The following is a 16,773-nucleotide window of genomic DNA, read 5'->3' as shown; positions in this document are numbered from 1 at the left end:
CCACCTCTGCCATTGAAAAAATCTAAAGTAACCCCTTAGTCTTTGTGTAAATTACCCATCTATGCATTATAAAAATAATACAAACAACCCCCTAAATTTGCATACATATTATTCAGTTATATCATTAATAGAAGTTAAATTACTCCTAAATCTGAATCATCGATCCAACAACTCTAATTATAATAGTCATCGGATCTATTATCTTTCCTAATAAATTACCCACCTCTGCCATTATAAAAAGATGTAAAGTATCACCTTAATTTTTGTGTAATTTACCCATCTATGCATTATAAAAACTAATACAAATAACCCCCTAAGTTTGCATATAAATTATCCAATTACGTCATTATTAGAAGTTAAATTACTCCTAAATCTAAATCTAAATTATATAATTATAATAAAATATTAAAGTGCATCAATATAAAATTCTAAATTACTATTTCTATTATTATTACTATATTATATGTATTATTGTTTATATAAAAAAATAGTACCCACGATATGTGTGACCATGTTCATGTATAATGGAAGAGATGAGAATACCAACTCACAAAGAAATAGTTCAACTAAATATATATCGAATACATATTGAAGTGTGATGTAAAATAAAAATCTATTATAACTATATAATGATAAATATATGTTTTAGAGTACTCCCTCAGTCCTGAAATGTAGGTCATTCTAGGATTCAAAATTTGTCCTCAAATATAAGGCATTGTAGGTTGAAAATAGATCCAACCATCTTAATTGTATATCGTTTTCGGGTCTCTCTCAATAGAAAAACGTGCATGCAACCACATATGGAAGGTGCATGTGGGGGAGGTGCATGGGGTAATGGCATGCTACCTTAATTATCACATATTTGATGATCCAAATAGAGTTCTAATGCATAATAATTAGGGGTAAGAAAATCTTTTCTACACAACTATAATCTGTTCTAAAAACTCCAGAATGCCCTACATTTTAGGACGGAGGGAGTATGTGTTATAATAGATGAAAAAGGGCGTGGGATAGATAATTATAATTATTGGCCTTATTCTTATATTAATTTTAATTAGCCCGTGCAGGAGCACGAGTTGATATGCTAGTTTCCTTTTAATTTGAAAAGAAATAGAAAGAACGAAGCATGTTTGGCCTCTCATCGGTATCTTCAGCACAGCCTGTACTATGTACAGTAGTTAGGCCTCTCATCACTATCTTCATTGGCGCCTCAACTACGAGAAGAGAAAAAAAAAGTGTATGATGGCAATAAATCACTTATGCATTGGGTACCAGGTTTAGCCATGTGCGATGCTCATTACAGTAATAAATTTCATCTCATGGCAAAAAAAGGTAGTAAAAGTCTACTAAGCCCTTGTTTAGATGCGTAAAAGGGAAGCTGTAGCACTTTCATTTGTATTTGATAATTATTGTCCGATCATGGGTTAACTAGACTCAAATGATTCGTCTCGCAAATTATAGACAAACTATGTAATTAGTTATTTTGTTTAGCTACATTTTATACTTCATGCATGCGTTCAAAGATTTGATGTGATGGAGAATCTTGTAAATTTTGAAATTTTGAAGGGAACTAAACAAGGGCTAAAATATGAAGCAGAATGCTCCCTTGCAGCAGACGAGTGTATGAAAGCTTCGTGGACAAATCATCCAAGAGCATTAAATCGACCTATTTGTTTTTTGATGAATCAGGATAATAAATACATATAATCTAGGGTTTACGACTATATACCTAGAAAGCCAAATCAACACATATATAATCAATACCATCTACAGTGTTAAGATTTAAGAAAAGACTTCCATCTTCTCCAGAGAGCGAACTGATCAGCCGGCAGATTTGTTGAGAGATAGGGTAGTAAAAGGTAAAACTCTACTCCATGGCCGACCGGGCAAAAAGTTGGTTTGGAGTAGTATCCAAGAAAGGAATGCATTCCTTGTACGTTGGACCCCCTCCTGCTTTTTGGTCATGTGCCATGCATGTAATCCTGCACATGCATGATAAGTAGTATTAGGGGGGGTGAGGCTGCTGTACGTCACCTGTGTCTCTCACTCACTCACTGCTGACTGTAAGATTGATCTCCTTCCTAATAGACCCAACGGTCTATTAGGGCCTTAATCCGCGCCCTGATCGGGGGCGCCCAACCCTTAATAGTTGGTGGGCCCCCGCTGCACAGCGCCAGAATAAAAAGGGGGTGAGGGGCCGGGGCACGGGATACAAGGTTCGCCGCACCGCCTACACCCTCACCCACAGAAACCCTAAGCCGATCTACTAGGGGGGCGCTGGAGCAGTGGGAAAACCGCCACCGTACTTCAGCCGACTCCCTCCCGCCGTCGCCGTCACCGTCTTCGACACCGTCGGCCCGGCGTCGACCTCTCTGCACTGCTCGTCGCCGCCTTTGAGCGGATCTTCACCAACGAACCCGAGATGGCCGCCGGCTCGAGCTCCAATGGTGGTACAGAAGGTCTCTCTCCCTCTCAGTGTACTTTTGTGTTCTTTACGTTCTAGATCTAGGAACATCTTGTGCTTGAACAAAGAAAAGTGAAAGAGATCCATCTTGATCGTGCACTGTGTTGATCCTAAAACAAACATTGGTATCAGACGCCTACACTAAGTGTAGATCGAGATGGGAAGTGTAGATTCGGTCACGAATCAAAGAATCAAGACACAGAAAAAGCAATTCGATGCAAATCGAAAAAGAAAAGAAAAGTTGAAACACTAACCCTAACCCTAACCCTAGAGGAAAGGGGACGCCGGACTTACTTGGTCTATGCGTCACCCATGGCCGCACTTGTGCGGGACGGATGAGCGCCGCCCTCGCCAAGCGGGCTCACCACAGCAAGCAGCCGCTCGCCGTTCGGGACGCCGGGGGCACGAGCGCGCGCGCGCGAGGGCTTAGGGCACCACCGCCAGGCCGCTCGACGGCGGCGCGCTCTCGCACGGGCGGAGCGCGCGCGCCGGCGAGGGGGCCGACGGCGGCGCCGGCCACGCTTCTCCCCAGCCGCCATGGACGCTCGGGTCGCCGCTGCGTCGCGTGGAGAGAGAAAGGGGAGGGGCGAATGACCTAGGGTTTGCGGACGCCGCGGAGTCGACGGGTTTTGATCCGGCGAAACGCGCGGACGACCGTCCGATCAAGATCGACGGTCCAGATCGCGCCTCGCCTCCTGGGCCGGCAGGCGGCCCATGCGGGCGGGGGGAGGAGACGCCGCGGCGGGCCGATTCGGCGGCCCGGCCGTTGGCTGTCGGGCCTCGGGCCCAAGGAAAAGTGCCCGAGCAGGCCGCGGGCCGTTTTCGCTTCTGGGCCGCCTGAACAGTGCTTAGTTTTAATGTTTTTTTCTATTTTTCCAGAAGCAATTTCAAAAGTTTTGATTATAGTTTGATCTCTATTCAATTTCGCACCAACGTGTTTATTGTTTAGAGATAAAAGTTTATAGTTTTGCTTCTGGAAATAGAAATTCCTACATGTTTCCGCTGCTAAGATTATATAGTTGCTTTTATACTTTAATTCGAACCAACGAGACAATTAAAGTTTAAGAGCATGGTTAAAAGATTATTTTTGAGCATTATGGTATTGTTATTTTTCTGACCAACGTTGTTAATTACAATACTGTAATTTCATAGTTTTTGTGCATTTACTTCTATTTCTGCCCAACGGTGATATAGATTTAATTGCATAAACAGTTGTATGTTCTATTTTGACCAACGTTGGAATTTTACATGCAATTATTGTTATTATGTTCTCACTATTTTTTGAAATTTTCAGCGGGGATGAACTTGATGGGATTCATCAGTCACATTCCGACTTTAAAAGGAGACAACTATGGCGAATGGATCAAGAAGGTTGATCTTGCTTTCGTCTGTGGAGAGGTGGATGAGATCATCACCACTCCAAAGCCCACTGAGCCACCGGCTCCAGTGAGAGGGGAATCTGACACTGATGCTGAGTGGCAGAAAAAGCAAAGGGACTATGCTCCCTTAAAGATGGCTTATGATCTCGAAAAGACAAAGTGGAATAACGCCAACAAGAAATGTGTGGCAGTTATAAAGAACATAATTGATCCTAACATTTTGGGTTCAATTGGAGAATGTGATTCAGCTGCTGAGTACCTTGCAAAGATAAAGAATCAGTTTACTGGTTCTTCAAAGACTTATGCTACACAGATCATAGAGCAGTTGATCACAAAAAGGTACTATGGCAATGCCGGTACGATAAGAGATCATATCATGGGGATGTGTGCTTTGAACTCCAAGCTCAAACCAATGGACTTGGATCTCAAAGAAGAGTTTATGGTGCACCTGGTGTTCGCCTCTCTGCCAAAAGAGTTTGCAACGTTCGTTGTAAACTATAACTCACAGCCAGAGAAGTGGAACATGGAAAAGGCAATTGCAATGTGTGCACAAGAGGAAGATAGACTCAAGAAACAGAATGGTGGGTCTGTCAATTTTGTGCATAATAACAAGAAAAGGCCTTTCCAAGCTGCTTCTTCATCTAAAGGTAAAGACAAAGCCCCTATGCCACAGAAGTATCAGCAACAGCGTCAGCAACAGCGCACTCCAGCTCCAGATGAGTGCTTCCACTGTTTTGACAAGGGGCATCGCAAAGCAGATTGTCCCGCTTATTTAAAGATGATAATGGCAAAGAATGGTGAGAATATAATTTCATTTGTTAATGAATCCCTGTATTTAAAGTTTTCTAAATCTACTTGGTGGATTGATTCTGGTGCAACTGTGCATGTTGCAAATTCTTTACAGGAATTCCGTTCGACAAGGACTACGCTAAGAAGCGAAAGACAAATTAAAGTCGCGAACGGAGTACAAGCAGATGTTGAAGCTGTTGGCGATGTCTCCATCGAGCTAGTTAATGGTTTCATGCTTGTATTAAAAGATGTTTTATTTGTTCCTTCGCTTCAAAGAAACTTGATCAGTGTATCACGCTTAGACACAGATGGTTTTGGTTGTCATTTTGCGAATGGCAAATGTGAACTATGGTTTGATAATAATTGTATTGGTGATGCTATCCTTTACAATGATCTTTATTTATTATCTATGCGTGATAAAGTGCATTCTGTATGTAATGTGAATGTGAATGAATCCTTGTCAGAGAAAGAAACAAAGAAAAGAAAGAGAACTCAAGATACTTCATCGAAATTATGGCACTGTCGTTTAGGCCATATTTCGAGGGGGAGAATTGAAAGATTAGTGAAAAGTGAAATTCTTCCACAGCTAGAGTTCTCTGATTTTGAACAATGCGTTGAATGCATTAAAGGAAAATTTGTAAAGCAAATTAAAAAGGGTGCCAAACGAAGTGCAGGAACGTTAGAAATAATTCACACTGATATATGTGGACCGTTTCCTGTGAAAAGTGTGGATGGCTATGATTCGTTCATAACATTCACAGACGATTACTCCCGCTATGGCTACATTTATCCAATCAAAGAAAGATCTGAAGCATTGGATAAATTTAAAATATTCAAAGCTGAGGTTGAAAATCAGCTTGACAAAAGAATTAAAATAGTAAGATCAGACCGTGGAGGGGAGTACTACGGTCGACATACCCCTTATGGACAAGTTCCTGGACCTTTTGCGAGGTTTTTACAGGAAAATGGTATAGTTGCTCAATACTCTACGCCGGGGGAGCCTCAGCAAAATGGAGTAGCTGAAAGGCGCAACCGTACACTAATGGATATGGTGCGCAGTATGATGAGTTATTCCACATTGCCATTGAGTCTGTGGATGGAGGCGTTAAAAACCGCCATCCATATTCTCAACAGAGTGCCAAGCAAATCGGTGCCCAAAACGCCGTATGAGCTATGGACAGGAAAAGAACCCTCACTGACTCACCTACGGGTCTGGGGGAGCCCAGCTGAGGCTAAAGTGTTTAATCCAAATATTGGAAAACTGGATCCCAAAACTGTAAGCTGCCATTTTATAGGCTATCCTGAAAAGTCGAAAGGTTTTCGTTTCTACTGCCCAAACAGACATACAAAGTTTGTAGAAACGAGACATGCTGTCTTTCTAGAAAGTGAAATGATCAGGGGGAGCATGGTACCTAGAGAAATTGATCTTGAGGAGAAGCGGGTGTATGTGCCTACTCCTATGATTCAAGAGCCATTTTTCTCACTACCTGTTGATGCTGCACCAAAAGTTCCTGAAATAGTGACGTCAGTACCTTCTTCGGTTGTTGCTGCGCCAACTATTCCAGTTATTACGGTGTCAACACCTGTCGCAACTCCACCCATACCAACAGTGAGCGAAGGTTTGGAACCTGTCATCCAGGAACCGCCTGAACCCGCGATTGGACATGAGGAGGAGGTGCTACAGCCCCCTATGGAAAATATGCCAGAAGTTGAGGCACAAAATGTGCCACAAGCAGTGGCCCTTAGAAGGTCACAAAGAGAAAGAAGGTCGGCTATTTCTAGCGACTATGAAGTTTATAATACAGAAGAGGTTCATATGGAGGGTGATCCCACTTCATATGAAGAAGCCATGAGAAGTATTCACTCATCTAAATGGCTGGAAGCTATGAAGGATGAGATGAAATCAATGAGTTCCAATGGTGTTTGGGACTTAGAGGAAATTCCTAAAGGAGCCAAAACAGTAGGCTGTAAATGGGTTTACAAGATGAAACATGACTCCAAAGGGAATGTAGAAAGGTTCAAAGCACGACTCGTGGCAAAAGGCTTCACGCAAAGAGAAGGGATAGATTATAACGAAACCTTTTCTCCGGTTTCGTGTAAAGATTTCTTCAGAATTATAATGGCATTGGTGGCACATTATGATTTAGAGTTACATCAGATGGATGTAAAGACAACATTTCTTAACGGGGATTTGTATGAAAATGTTTATATGGCACAACCAAAAGGTTTTGTCATGAAAGGAAAAGAACATATGGGGTGTCGCTTAAAGAAATCCATTTATGGATTAAAGCAAGCCTCTAGGCAGTGGTATTTAAAGTTTGATGAAACCATAAGGAAATTTGGGTTTAAAGAAAATGAGGAGGACAATTGCATTTATGCAAAGTTCAGAAGTGGAAAATTTATTTTCCTGATCCTATATGTGGATGACATTCTACTTGCTAGTAGTGATGTTGGTCTGCTACTGGAGACAAAGAAATTCTTGTCCTCAAACTTTGATATGAAAGATCTCGGTGAAGCTTCATTTGTTTTGGGAATTGAAATTCACCGAGATAGAACAAAGGGGGTATTAGGATTGTCACAAAAAGCATACTTAGAAAAAGTTCTAAAGAAATACAGTATGCATATGTGCAAGCCTTCACCTGCTCCGATAGTCAAGGGCGATAGATTTGGGAAATTTCAATGTCCCAGGAACCAGTATGAGATCGATCAAATGAAAGCGGTTCCATATGCTTCAGCTGTCGGAAGCCTACAGTATGCTCAAGTTTGTACACGCCCTGACTTAGCTTTTGTTACCGGGATACTTGGCAGATATCAAAGTAATCCAGGACAGGCACACTGGATTATGGTAAAGAAAGCATTACGTTATGTGCAAGGCACAAAAGGCCTCATGCTAACATACAGAAAATCCGACTCCCTAGAGATAGAAGGGTACTCAGATGCGGATTTTGCGGGGGACATCGATGACCGAAAGTCCACGTCCGGTTATGTGTTCACACTCGCAGGAGGAGCTATATCGTGGAAAAGCTCCAAACAAAGTGTCACTGCATCATCGACGATGTACGCTGAATTTGTAGCATGTTATGAGGCTTCGGGGCAGGTTGAATGGTTAAAGAAATTTATACCCGGTTTAAGAGTGGTAGACAGCATTCAAAGACCACTCAGAATGTACTGCGACAATGAACCAGCAGTGTTTTATGCTCACAACAATAAGTCAAGTGGTGCTGCCAAACACATTGACATAAAGTTTTATGTTGTGAAGGAGAAAATCCAGAATCACTCTATTACACTCGAGCATATAAGTACAAAGAAAATGCTTGCGGATCCGCTAACTAAAGGCTTACCACCCAATGTGTTCATGGAACACATAGCCGGCATGGGTTTAAGGGAAAGCCTGTGATTTCTGGAAAACAAAAGGGCCCAAAACATAAAAAGAATTTGTTTCAAAACAGTGATGTATATAGTAGCTGTTGAGTCTATCGGTCTTGGACCGTGACGATAAAGCATGCTCTATTTATCAATCTGTGATGGAACAACTAAAAGGAAAAGTTTCATGTTAAAGTATAAAGTTAAAGTACAAAGTGAGATCAAGGGAGAGAATGTAAGATTGATCTCCTTCCTAATAGACCCAACGGTCTATTAGGGCCTTAATCCGCGCCCTGATCGGGGGCGCCCAACCCTTAATGGTTGGTGGGCCCCCGCTGCACAGCGCCAGAATAAAAAGGGGGTGAGGGGCCGGGGCACGGGATACAAGGTTCGCCGCACCGCCTACACCCTCACCCACAGAAACCCTAAGCCGATCTACTAGGGGGGCGCTGGAGCAGTGGGAAAACCGCCACCGTACTTCAGCCGACTCCCTCCCGCCGTCGCCGTCACCGTCTTCGACACCGTCGGCCCGGCGTCGACCTCTCTGCACTGCTCGTCGCCGCCTTTGAGCGGATCTTCACCAACGAACCCGAGATGGCCGCCGGCTCGAGCTCCAATGGTGGTACAGAAGGTCTCTCTCCCTCTCAGTGTACTTTTGTGTTCTTTACGTTCTAGATCTAGGAACATCTTGTGCTTGAACAAAGAAAAGTGAAAGAGATCCATCTTGATCGTGCACTGTGTTGATCCTAAAACAAACACTGACTGCTTGGCCTTGGCGTCGGCGTGTGTTCGTGCGAGAGATCGAGCGAGATGGGTAGTGTCACGGCTGCCGTGCACTGGTGGGAGGAGTCGCAGATGCGTGTGCTCGTCCTCGGCAGCCTGCTCGTCCAATTCCTTCTCTTAATCTTCTCCTTTGTGCGTAGGATGGCCATTCCTAGGTGGATCAGATTCATCATGTGGCTGGCATACCTCGCCAGCGATGCCGTGGCGATATACGCCCTCGCCACGCTCTTCAACCGCCACAAGAATCAAGATCCTGGAGGAAGCAGGATGTTGGAGGTGGTCTGGGCGCCCGTCCTCCTGATACACCTAGGCGGACATGACGGCATCACCGCCTACAACATCGAAGACAACGAGCTGTGGAGCCGGCACCTGCTCACTGCGGTGTCTCAGGTCACGGTGGCCATCTACGTGTTCTGCAAATCATGGCGAGGCGGCGACAAGAGGCTGTTGCAGGCAGCAATCTTGTTGTTCGTCCCTGGGGTTCTGAAATGCTTCGACAAGCCATGGGCACTCAAGAGTGCGAGCATTAATAGCCTCGTCAGCACATCTGCTGCTGAGAGGACACCAAAACAAGGCCAGATGGATCCGCTCGGGGAGTACGTGAAACACGCAAAGGCTTTTGTCAGCAGAGAACAAAGGGAGGGTGAAGGTCGGATGCAGCAACAAGCAACAAGGGCTTCTGTTCAGGAAGGCGATCATTCTCCATCACAAGGTATGCTATTTGTAGACCTTTCATCTCCGTATATATTCTCTTCGGCTTAGTATCGATCCTTAAATATTTTCAAACTTTGCTTGATGGACAGCAAAGCAAACTGAAGGTGACATGGATCCGCTCGAGGAGTACGTGATGAAAGGAGCAAGGGCTCCTGTGGAGGACGGTGATCATAGAAAATCCCAACAAGGCGCACACCACCAATACCTTCCAAGACGGCCAAAATCTAATGAAAAGTGAGGCCTATAAGCTATTTGTAGATCTTTCATCTCCATACCCTCGTCGGCTTAGTATCCTCAAATATTTCTGGGTGGTTAGCCAAGAGAGCGCAGAGCAAGCACATCGCTCCCTGCGAAAAAGGATCGTTAGCGCGTTCCTCCTCCTTTACACCAAGCTAAAGACTGCAGCCATTCCAACGGGAGGTGAAATTGAGAATGAGAAGGGAAAAGCTAGTTACCGAGTGAAATTCATATTTCGCCACTGGGCACGTGTGTTTCTGCCGTGGGCAGCCATCGGTCTCTTCCACAAGAGTCACAGAGAATCTTATAATGATATTGATGTCAAGATCACATATGCCATATTCTGTTGTACTGCTCTGCTAGAATTTTACTCCATGCTTCCAATTATACCGGTGCCTGGAGACGAACCAACCATCGCCGGCCTCTTCCACAGTGGCCAGCGGCCAGATATGGTCACTCAATATAGCCTCGTAGGATACTTTGCCCGCAACAGAGAGCATAGCTGGATGATGCGGACTGTAAGTTTGTTTGGATGCAAGGATTTCCTCGACCAGCGCTGGTGGATGAGGTCCTGCTTCTCATCCAGGAGAATTACAAAGTTGGTTCTTCAATATCTGAAAGATGGATGGAAGGAAAAAATACAAGATGCTGCCAGCTATCGCAGGTTTAATGACAACAGGGGCCACTGGGCGCTTGAGGGCAATCAAGACTTGGTCTCCAGCATAAAGGGACCATTCGATGAGAGTGTCCTCATCTGGCACATCGCCACAGATTTCTGCTTCTTCTTGAGCCCGTTTTCAGATCATAGATGTTCCTTTGCTAAGATCCCGTCAATATCATCGAACTCAAAGTCGAAAGGGGATACCCCTCCAGCTGAGGAGGCTAGGTCTAAATGTGGAGAATTGACCGCCTGCAAAGCCGTCCTATGCAGACAGATATCCAACTACATGATGTACCTACTGTTTGTTAATCCTGAGATGCTATTGCCTGGCACTAGGCGGAATCTCTTCACAATTGCCTACAAGGAGCTCAAGGATATCCTCGACGACGACAAGCCAAGTCTGTTGGCAACTGCCTATAAAGAGCTCAAGGATATCCTCAAGGACAACAACCGGAATATGTACAGAAGAGTCACAGCCGCCATTAAAGAGCTCAATGATATACTCAGGGACAGCAAGCGGAATCCACTAAGCTGGAGTCAGTGGAAGCCTGCACCAGCGATACAGGAAGAGCTTATGCAGAGAGTAATCAATACCATGCTGGACAATTCAGTGAAAGCTTCTGAAGAGGAGTCAAAAAGAAGTTCTGAAGAAAAACCAGATGGAAGTTCTAAAGGAAGTTTCATCGACGACGCCTGGGCTCTTGCCCAAGGGTTATTGGCCTTAGGTGACGACAAGATGTGGGAAGTGATCCAGGGCGTCTGGGTGGAGATGCTCTGCTTCTCCGCCAGCAGATGCAGAGGCTACCTGCACGCCAAGGCTTTGGGCTCCGGCGGGGAGTTCCTCACCTATGTCTGGCTCCTAATGTCATGCATGGGGATGGAGACCTTCACGGAGAGGCTGCAGAGGGAGGAGCTTCCACCGGCTTCTGACGCCCGCAATGGCACGGCTTCATCCACTTCCGAGATCCACACTCGTGCTCGTGCGGCTCCATCAACTTCCCAGGTCCATCACACCAGCGCGTCTCCATCCACGGATGAGATTTGCATCGATATGTCTTAGCAGGTAGCACTCGTGGAGGCTATTTCAACTGTTCGTAGTTCTTTTGTTCAGCTGCTTTCCCATACAAGACTGTTTACCGATTGTAGTAGTTCTTTTGTTCAGCTGCTTTCCCATACAAGACTGTTTACTGATTGTTGTGGACGCTTGGTTGTTGGCATGCTTCTCCCTAGTCCTATTGTTCTTGCTGCTCATCACAGTAAAAGCTATATATGTAATGGTGTAATCTGTTTCTTGTTATAATGCCTTCCAGAGTTCCATCCGTGTAGTGTAATGCTGCTATTTTTTACTCTCCTTTTTCCGGATTCAGTGTAATGTTGAACTTCGAATTGTTGATTGCCTAAGGGCCAATTTCAGTACTGGCTGTTTTGTTTACACTAGTCTGTCAACCCGTGCTCCCGCACATGCTAATTAGAATTAATATAAAAATAAGATCAATAATTATAATTATCCATCTCACACTCTTTTCATCTATTAAATATTCTAACACTACTCTAAAATATATATTTTCATTATTTAGTTACAATAGATTTCATTTTGTGCACCTTCATATGTATTCAATATATGTTTAGTTGAACTATTTGTTTGTGTTATCTCTTCCATCATACATGACTATATGGTGACATATAACAGGGTAGTATTTTTATATAAATAATATATTAAAAATATTAAAAATAGTAATTTTAGAATTTTATATTAGTGCACTTTAATATATTATTGTAATGATATAATTTAGATTCAGATTTATTAGTAATTTAACTTGTAATAACAATGGCATAATTGGATAATTTATATGCAAATTTAGGGAGGTATTTGTATTAGTTTTATAATGGTATAGGTGGGTAATTTACACAAAAATTAGGGGGTTACTTTAGATTTTTCTTATAATGGCAGAGGTGGGTAATTTAGATACATGTTTAGGGGGTTACTTTAGTCTATTTTCATAATGACAGAGGTGGGTAATTTATTAGGAAAGATAACAGATCCGATGATTATTATAATTAGAGTTGTTGGATTGATGACCGGATGTTTCTGATTTTTGTGATAATTTATAGGATTTCTCTATTTTTTCAGAGTGTCCACCTAGGATCCTAGATGGCTTCACGTGAAGACTTCAAAAGAGCCTGCAATTAGTAATAGTAAGATTCTATAAAATGTGTGCAATAGTATTGCTGCTGCTACTGCATCTCAACATTAGAGTGTCGTGTGGTGCGAAGGTTGGAGATCCTCTTCACGCGGAGGATCTATTTGCAAGGTCGACCAGTACAGACCAGAAAGATGCAAATATAGTGAAAATTTGAGCATGTTCACTGTTTTTTCATTTTTTTTAGGGGTGCATTAGCACCCCCTAATAACAATGTGGCTTCGCCCCACCGCAGGCTTGCGGCCAAGCTCGCGATGTGTGGCAAGTACTCCAAGCCCAGAGTGAAGCTGGCAAGCTTGATCCACGGTGACTCCAAGAAAGCGTCAGATTCTTGATGCGGATCAATGAGTCCATCACCTGTGGATGGGGTAATGGGGAAGAACTGGGGATGAAGGCCGTTGTGCTTGTAGATGTTGCTTCGGACAGTTTCTTGACGTCAATGGACTACTTGTACACAGAAGGCAAAGTAGCAATGGAGATGCTCAGTTACAAGCATAAATTGGGTGCCCTTTTTTGGATTTTGTTGTGCAATGCAGAGTATAATGATTTTTGTAGCTTGATGTACGTGTATAGACTATTTATGATAGTTACAAGCTCCCATAGCTCCTGAAGGAAATATGATGTGCGTTGTTATTTCCTTTTAATTTGAAAAGATATAGAAAGCAATGAAGCGTTTTGGCCTCATCACTATCTTCAGTACAGTAGTTAGGCCTCTCACCAGTCATCACTATCTTCATTAGCGCCTCTAACTAAGAGAAGAGAAAAAAAATGCATGATACCATATTATCACAAGTTTAAGCAACAAAGCACTTCTGTATTGGATACCAGGTTTAGACGAGTAAAATGCTCCCTACAGTAGTAGTTTTCATCTCCATGGCAAAAGAAGTAAAAGATGATGCAGAGAATGCTCTTCAGATCCAAGAGCATTAACCCAAGTTGTTTTCTGGTACTCACATCAAAATCGACCTATTTGTTGTATGATGAGTCAAAAAACCGTACGGAAACGAGACAGTACAATATGATATCTACGCAGGTGGAGTTACACCCTTGCAATCAGAGGAAAGGCAGTAGCATAGAATGCAAGCTTGTCCTTTTGACAAATCTTACACTGCTGTGTGTAATATCAGCACCTCCACGTAGGATTTCAGATGACACCGAATGCTGATTGCAGCGATGATGTGACGCGGGAAGCAAGAGCATTTTGAGCAAAAGCCTGGATGTTCTTCTTGGCGTCTGCAAAATAATAATAGCAATGGAGTCTGTTGGATTTTGCTTGGTGCAAGTCATGCTCGGCACCAAGTTGCGGTAAGCTTTCAAGCTAGAAGTTCTATTTCCACAACAGGGACATGTATGACATGAAAAGTAAAGCAGGGTTTTAAAATGTATATCTTTGATTAGAAATAACATTAGAATACTGTGTAAAAACAAAATAGCTAAAGTGAAGGTGCAAAGAGATTATCTAGAACAAGCATAATAGATGATGAAATTATGTTGCTGTAACGTGCCAAACTTCAAAGGCAAGTAGTCAACAAACCAAGAAGTTGACTGCCTTGAACCTTATTGAACAAAATGAAATCTACCTTCAGAGCTATTATACTTAGTTTTGATAAAAAGCTGTCTATCTGAATCAATCATCAGTTTCTGAGAGATCAATCAGTTCAGACCAAATTAACTCAACCAAGAAATCTTCACTAGAAAGTGAAGTTCACAGTTAAGAAATACCTTTGTTACACTTGGTGAAGCCAACAATGTTTGCAATGCTTAGACTCAAGCAAACTCCGACGACGAGAAGGTAATCAGCCTCAAGTCTTATGAGCGAAAATATACCGAGAACAATCCATGCAGCAGCCTGAAACATTGAGAGGTTCTTTATCACACTACTTATCACAGTAGTTGGTAAAAACAGAAAAGATAATAAAAATTATTTAATGGATCAATTATGTTGTGAGATTGTCCTCTGCTATCATCTACAGTGTTAAGACTTTAAGATAAGACTTCCATCTTATTCCAGAAAACAAACTGATCAGTCAGATTTGTTGAGAGATAAGGATACTATCACAGAAACCCTAACTAAGTGCATATCATGGTTTATTGTAGCATGGGTAGAAAGAACAATCAAAAGAGGGATTGCTAGTGCAAAACCTGTATGCAGGAGGATCAATTTTGTTATGGTCCTAAATATGTGTGTGACAAGCAGAGACTGCTTCAGTGGGAAGCAAGAATCCACTATAAGCGCAACTTCCTATTCATGCAGGATGTAGCAATTACCAAGTTTCAAGTTTTAGCCCATGAAAAATGTGAGAAAGAATGAAGTGATAAGAAGCAGAGAACAATCCGTCCTCCACGTGTATGATCAAAGACTAAATGCTCCACTTATATTAAGTTGTTAACCAGACTTATTCAATTCCCCCATGGTCAGGTGCATTAACCTTTGCCAAATTAAATCTGAAACTACGACTATCTTACACATCTCTGATAGGAAAATGGCCATACACAGCTAAACAACAAAGACGAATAAAATTACCAAGCACGAATAGCTGAAAAATGTAAGTATGATAGCCTTTCCCTCTCCTAATTAAGTAAACATTAAGTTGTAACTGATTGGTTTGTAAAATGGTCACAAACAGCAATTTCTAATTAAGCAATATCAGACATCATCATATTCATATATCAAAATGTGGGTAGGTACCATATACACCATGAGAATCTCTATGACCAACATCACTTACAGTCAAGTAAAGAGTCCACCAGAATAGCCACGAATCCTTCTTGTTCATCCGAGCAAGAGACTGCAAGGTACATTCAAGTTACAGCCTACAATAATTTTCAAATAAAAAAAAAACAGGAATAACATCGCAGAAAACAGCAAGCACAGACCTCCCCATCAAGGCACTCAAACTTCCACACGCTGTTTCCCTCATCGTCAATCTCATTCCACCACCGCAGCCCGACCAAAATCCTGCCGCTCACGTTCTTCACCACCCAGAAGTCAAGCGCCGCAAGGAGCACGGTGATCACAAAGATGATGACGAAGCTCTTCACAAAGAGCGAGAACAGGATGTAGAAGGCTAGCGCCGCCGCCTTGGAGCCAACATAAGAGTTAACAAGTGTTAAAACACACGTCATAATCCGGCATATCACAATGTAAGATGTATGAGACGACAAGCGGGTTACCTTGAAAAGCACATGGAAGAAGCATGTAATGGGATTGGCATAATTCTCGCTGACCACCTGAAACAATGTCCATTTCATTATTTGTTTGAACATATCAGATCTCAACTGGGCACAAGTTTAAGCGAAAGAGCACCGACAGACGAATTCGTTCCTACAAACTAATACAACTGCATCAATTTATCCCAGAAACTAAACCTTGATTGACTAGCTCAGATCCCATGCCACAGCAATCCCCTTGCATAACTTAATTGCGATTCACACATTCCCAAGAAGAAAACCACTAAATGGATCCGAATCCGAGCCAGAACTCGGAAGCCGTAATCCAATAACCAGCACCAGATCCGCGGCAAAGTTTCCAGGCAAGATCAAATCCGAGGAAGAACGGGAACGCAGGACATAGCTCGGATCCCAAATTCGCAAGCGGATGGAGATAGCAAAAACAGGGGGGCAGGAAATGGGGCTACCACCTGGCGCTGATCCATGGTGCTGCTCGGCCCTCCTCCCCTTCCGCGGCCACCGCCTCGCGCTCTCGCTCCTCCACTCCGTCGGAAGCCACGAACGCGCGAGGTTCGGAGGATGCTGTCTCGTGCTCGCGCAGTCGCGCCCTGTCCGGGGCCGGGATCCAACAGCCAAGAGGTGAACTCAAAAATGGAAAAAAGGTGTAAGCTGAATTGTTTTTCAAGCCTTTGCCTTGTGGAAGGAGCCGAGCCAAAAAAAAAATTTATAGGTAAACTAAGCTTCTCTTCTTCTTCTTCTTCTTTTTTTTTTGCAAAAGTTAAGCTCTTAGAGCATCTCCAGCAGTTTGGCAAATCGAGTTGCCATCTTTGATTTTTGGCAAAAACGTTAAAAATGCTCCTCCAACAGTTTGGCAAAAGACTTGGCAATTTTTGACAACTTGGAAAAAACCAGCCTCCAGCGCGTAAATATACGCGCGCGGCGCGCGGTTGGCATCGTGGTTTCTAGTCAGGTGGGAGGGTGAAAAAAGAAATAAATAACAGAGAAGGGTTC

General features: G+C 43.1%; 3 protein-coding genes across 4 annotated transcripts; 2 read left to right on the top strand and 1 right to left on the bottom strand.

Moving 5' to 3' along the window:
- The first annotated feature begins 8,761 nt into the window (after positions 1–8,761).
- LOC120667278 lies at positions 8,762–11,703 on the top strand. The gene is made up of 2 exons (XM_039947367.1): positions 8,762–9,490; positions 9,582–11,703. Exons 1-2 carry the CDS (start codon positions 8,806–8,808, stop codon positions 9,728–9,730), a joined length of 834 nt encoding a protein of 277 aa, XP_039803301.1. The 5' UTR covers positions 8,762–8,805; the 3' UTR covers positions 9,731–11,703.
- On the top strand, positions 10,054–11,806 carry LOC120667277. The gene has a single exon (XM_039947366.1). It carries the CDS (start codon positions 10,104–10,106, stop codon positions 11,448–11,450), a length of 1,347 nt encoding a protein of 448 aa, XP_039803300.1. The 5' UTR covers positions 10,054–10,103; the 3' UTR covers positions 11,451–11,806.
- A 1,568-nt stretch (positions 11,807–13,374) lies between these two features.
- LOC120667276 (Golgi apparatus membrane protein-like protein ECHIDNA) lies at positions 13,375–16,455 on the bottom strand. 2 transcript variants are annotated; one of them, XM_039947365.1, is made up of 6 exons: positions 16,233–16,455; positions 15,766–15,822; positions 15,469–15,672; positions 15,321–15,380; positions 14,314–14,440; positions 13,375–13,824 (listed from the first exon to the last, which is right to left on the bottom strand). In XM_039947365.1, exons 1-6 carry the CDS (start codon positions 16,245–16,247, stop codon positions 13,736–13,738), a joined length of 552 nt encoding a protein of 183 aa, XP_039803299.1. In that variant the 5' UTR covers positions 16,248–16,455; the 3' UTR covers positions 13,375–13,735. The 2 variants fall into 2 exon arrangements, with proteins under 2 accessions (XP_039803299.1, XP_039803298.1); XM_039947364.1 differs by having other exon boundaries at positions 16,230–16,439.
- Positions 16,456–16,773: the final 318 nt, after the last annotated feature.

The sequence above is a fragment of the Panicum virgatum genome, chromosome 3N, assembly GCF_016808335.1.
Source record: "Panicum virgatum strain AP13 chromosome 3N, P.virgatum_v5, whole genome shotgun sequence".
NCBI classification, from domain to species: domain Eukaryota; kingdom Viridiplantae; phylum Streptophyta; class Magnoliopsida; order Poales; family Poaceae; genus Panicum; species Panicum virgatum.
The sequence above is the reverse complement of the archived record's forward strand: the minus strand, read 5'-3'. Positions and strand labels throughout refer to the sequence as shown.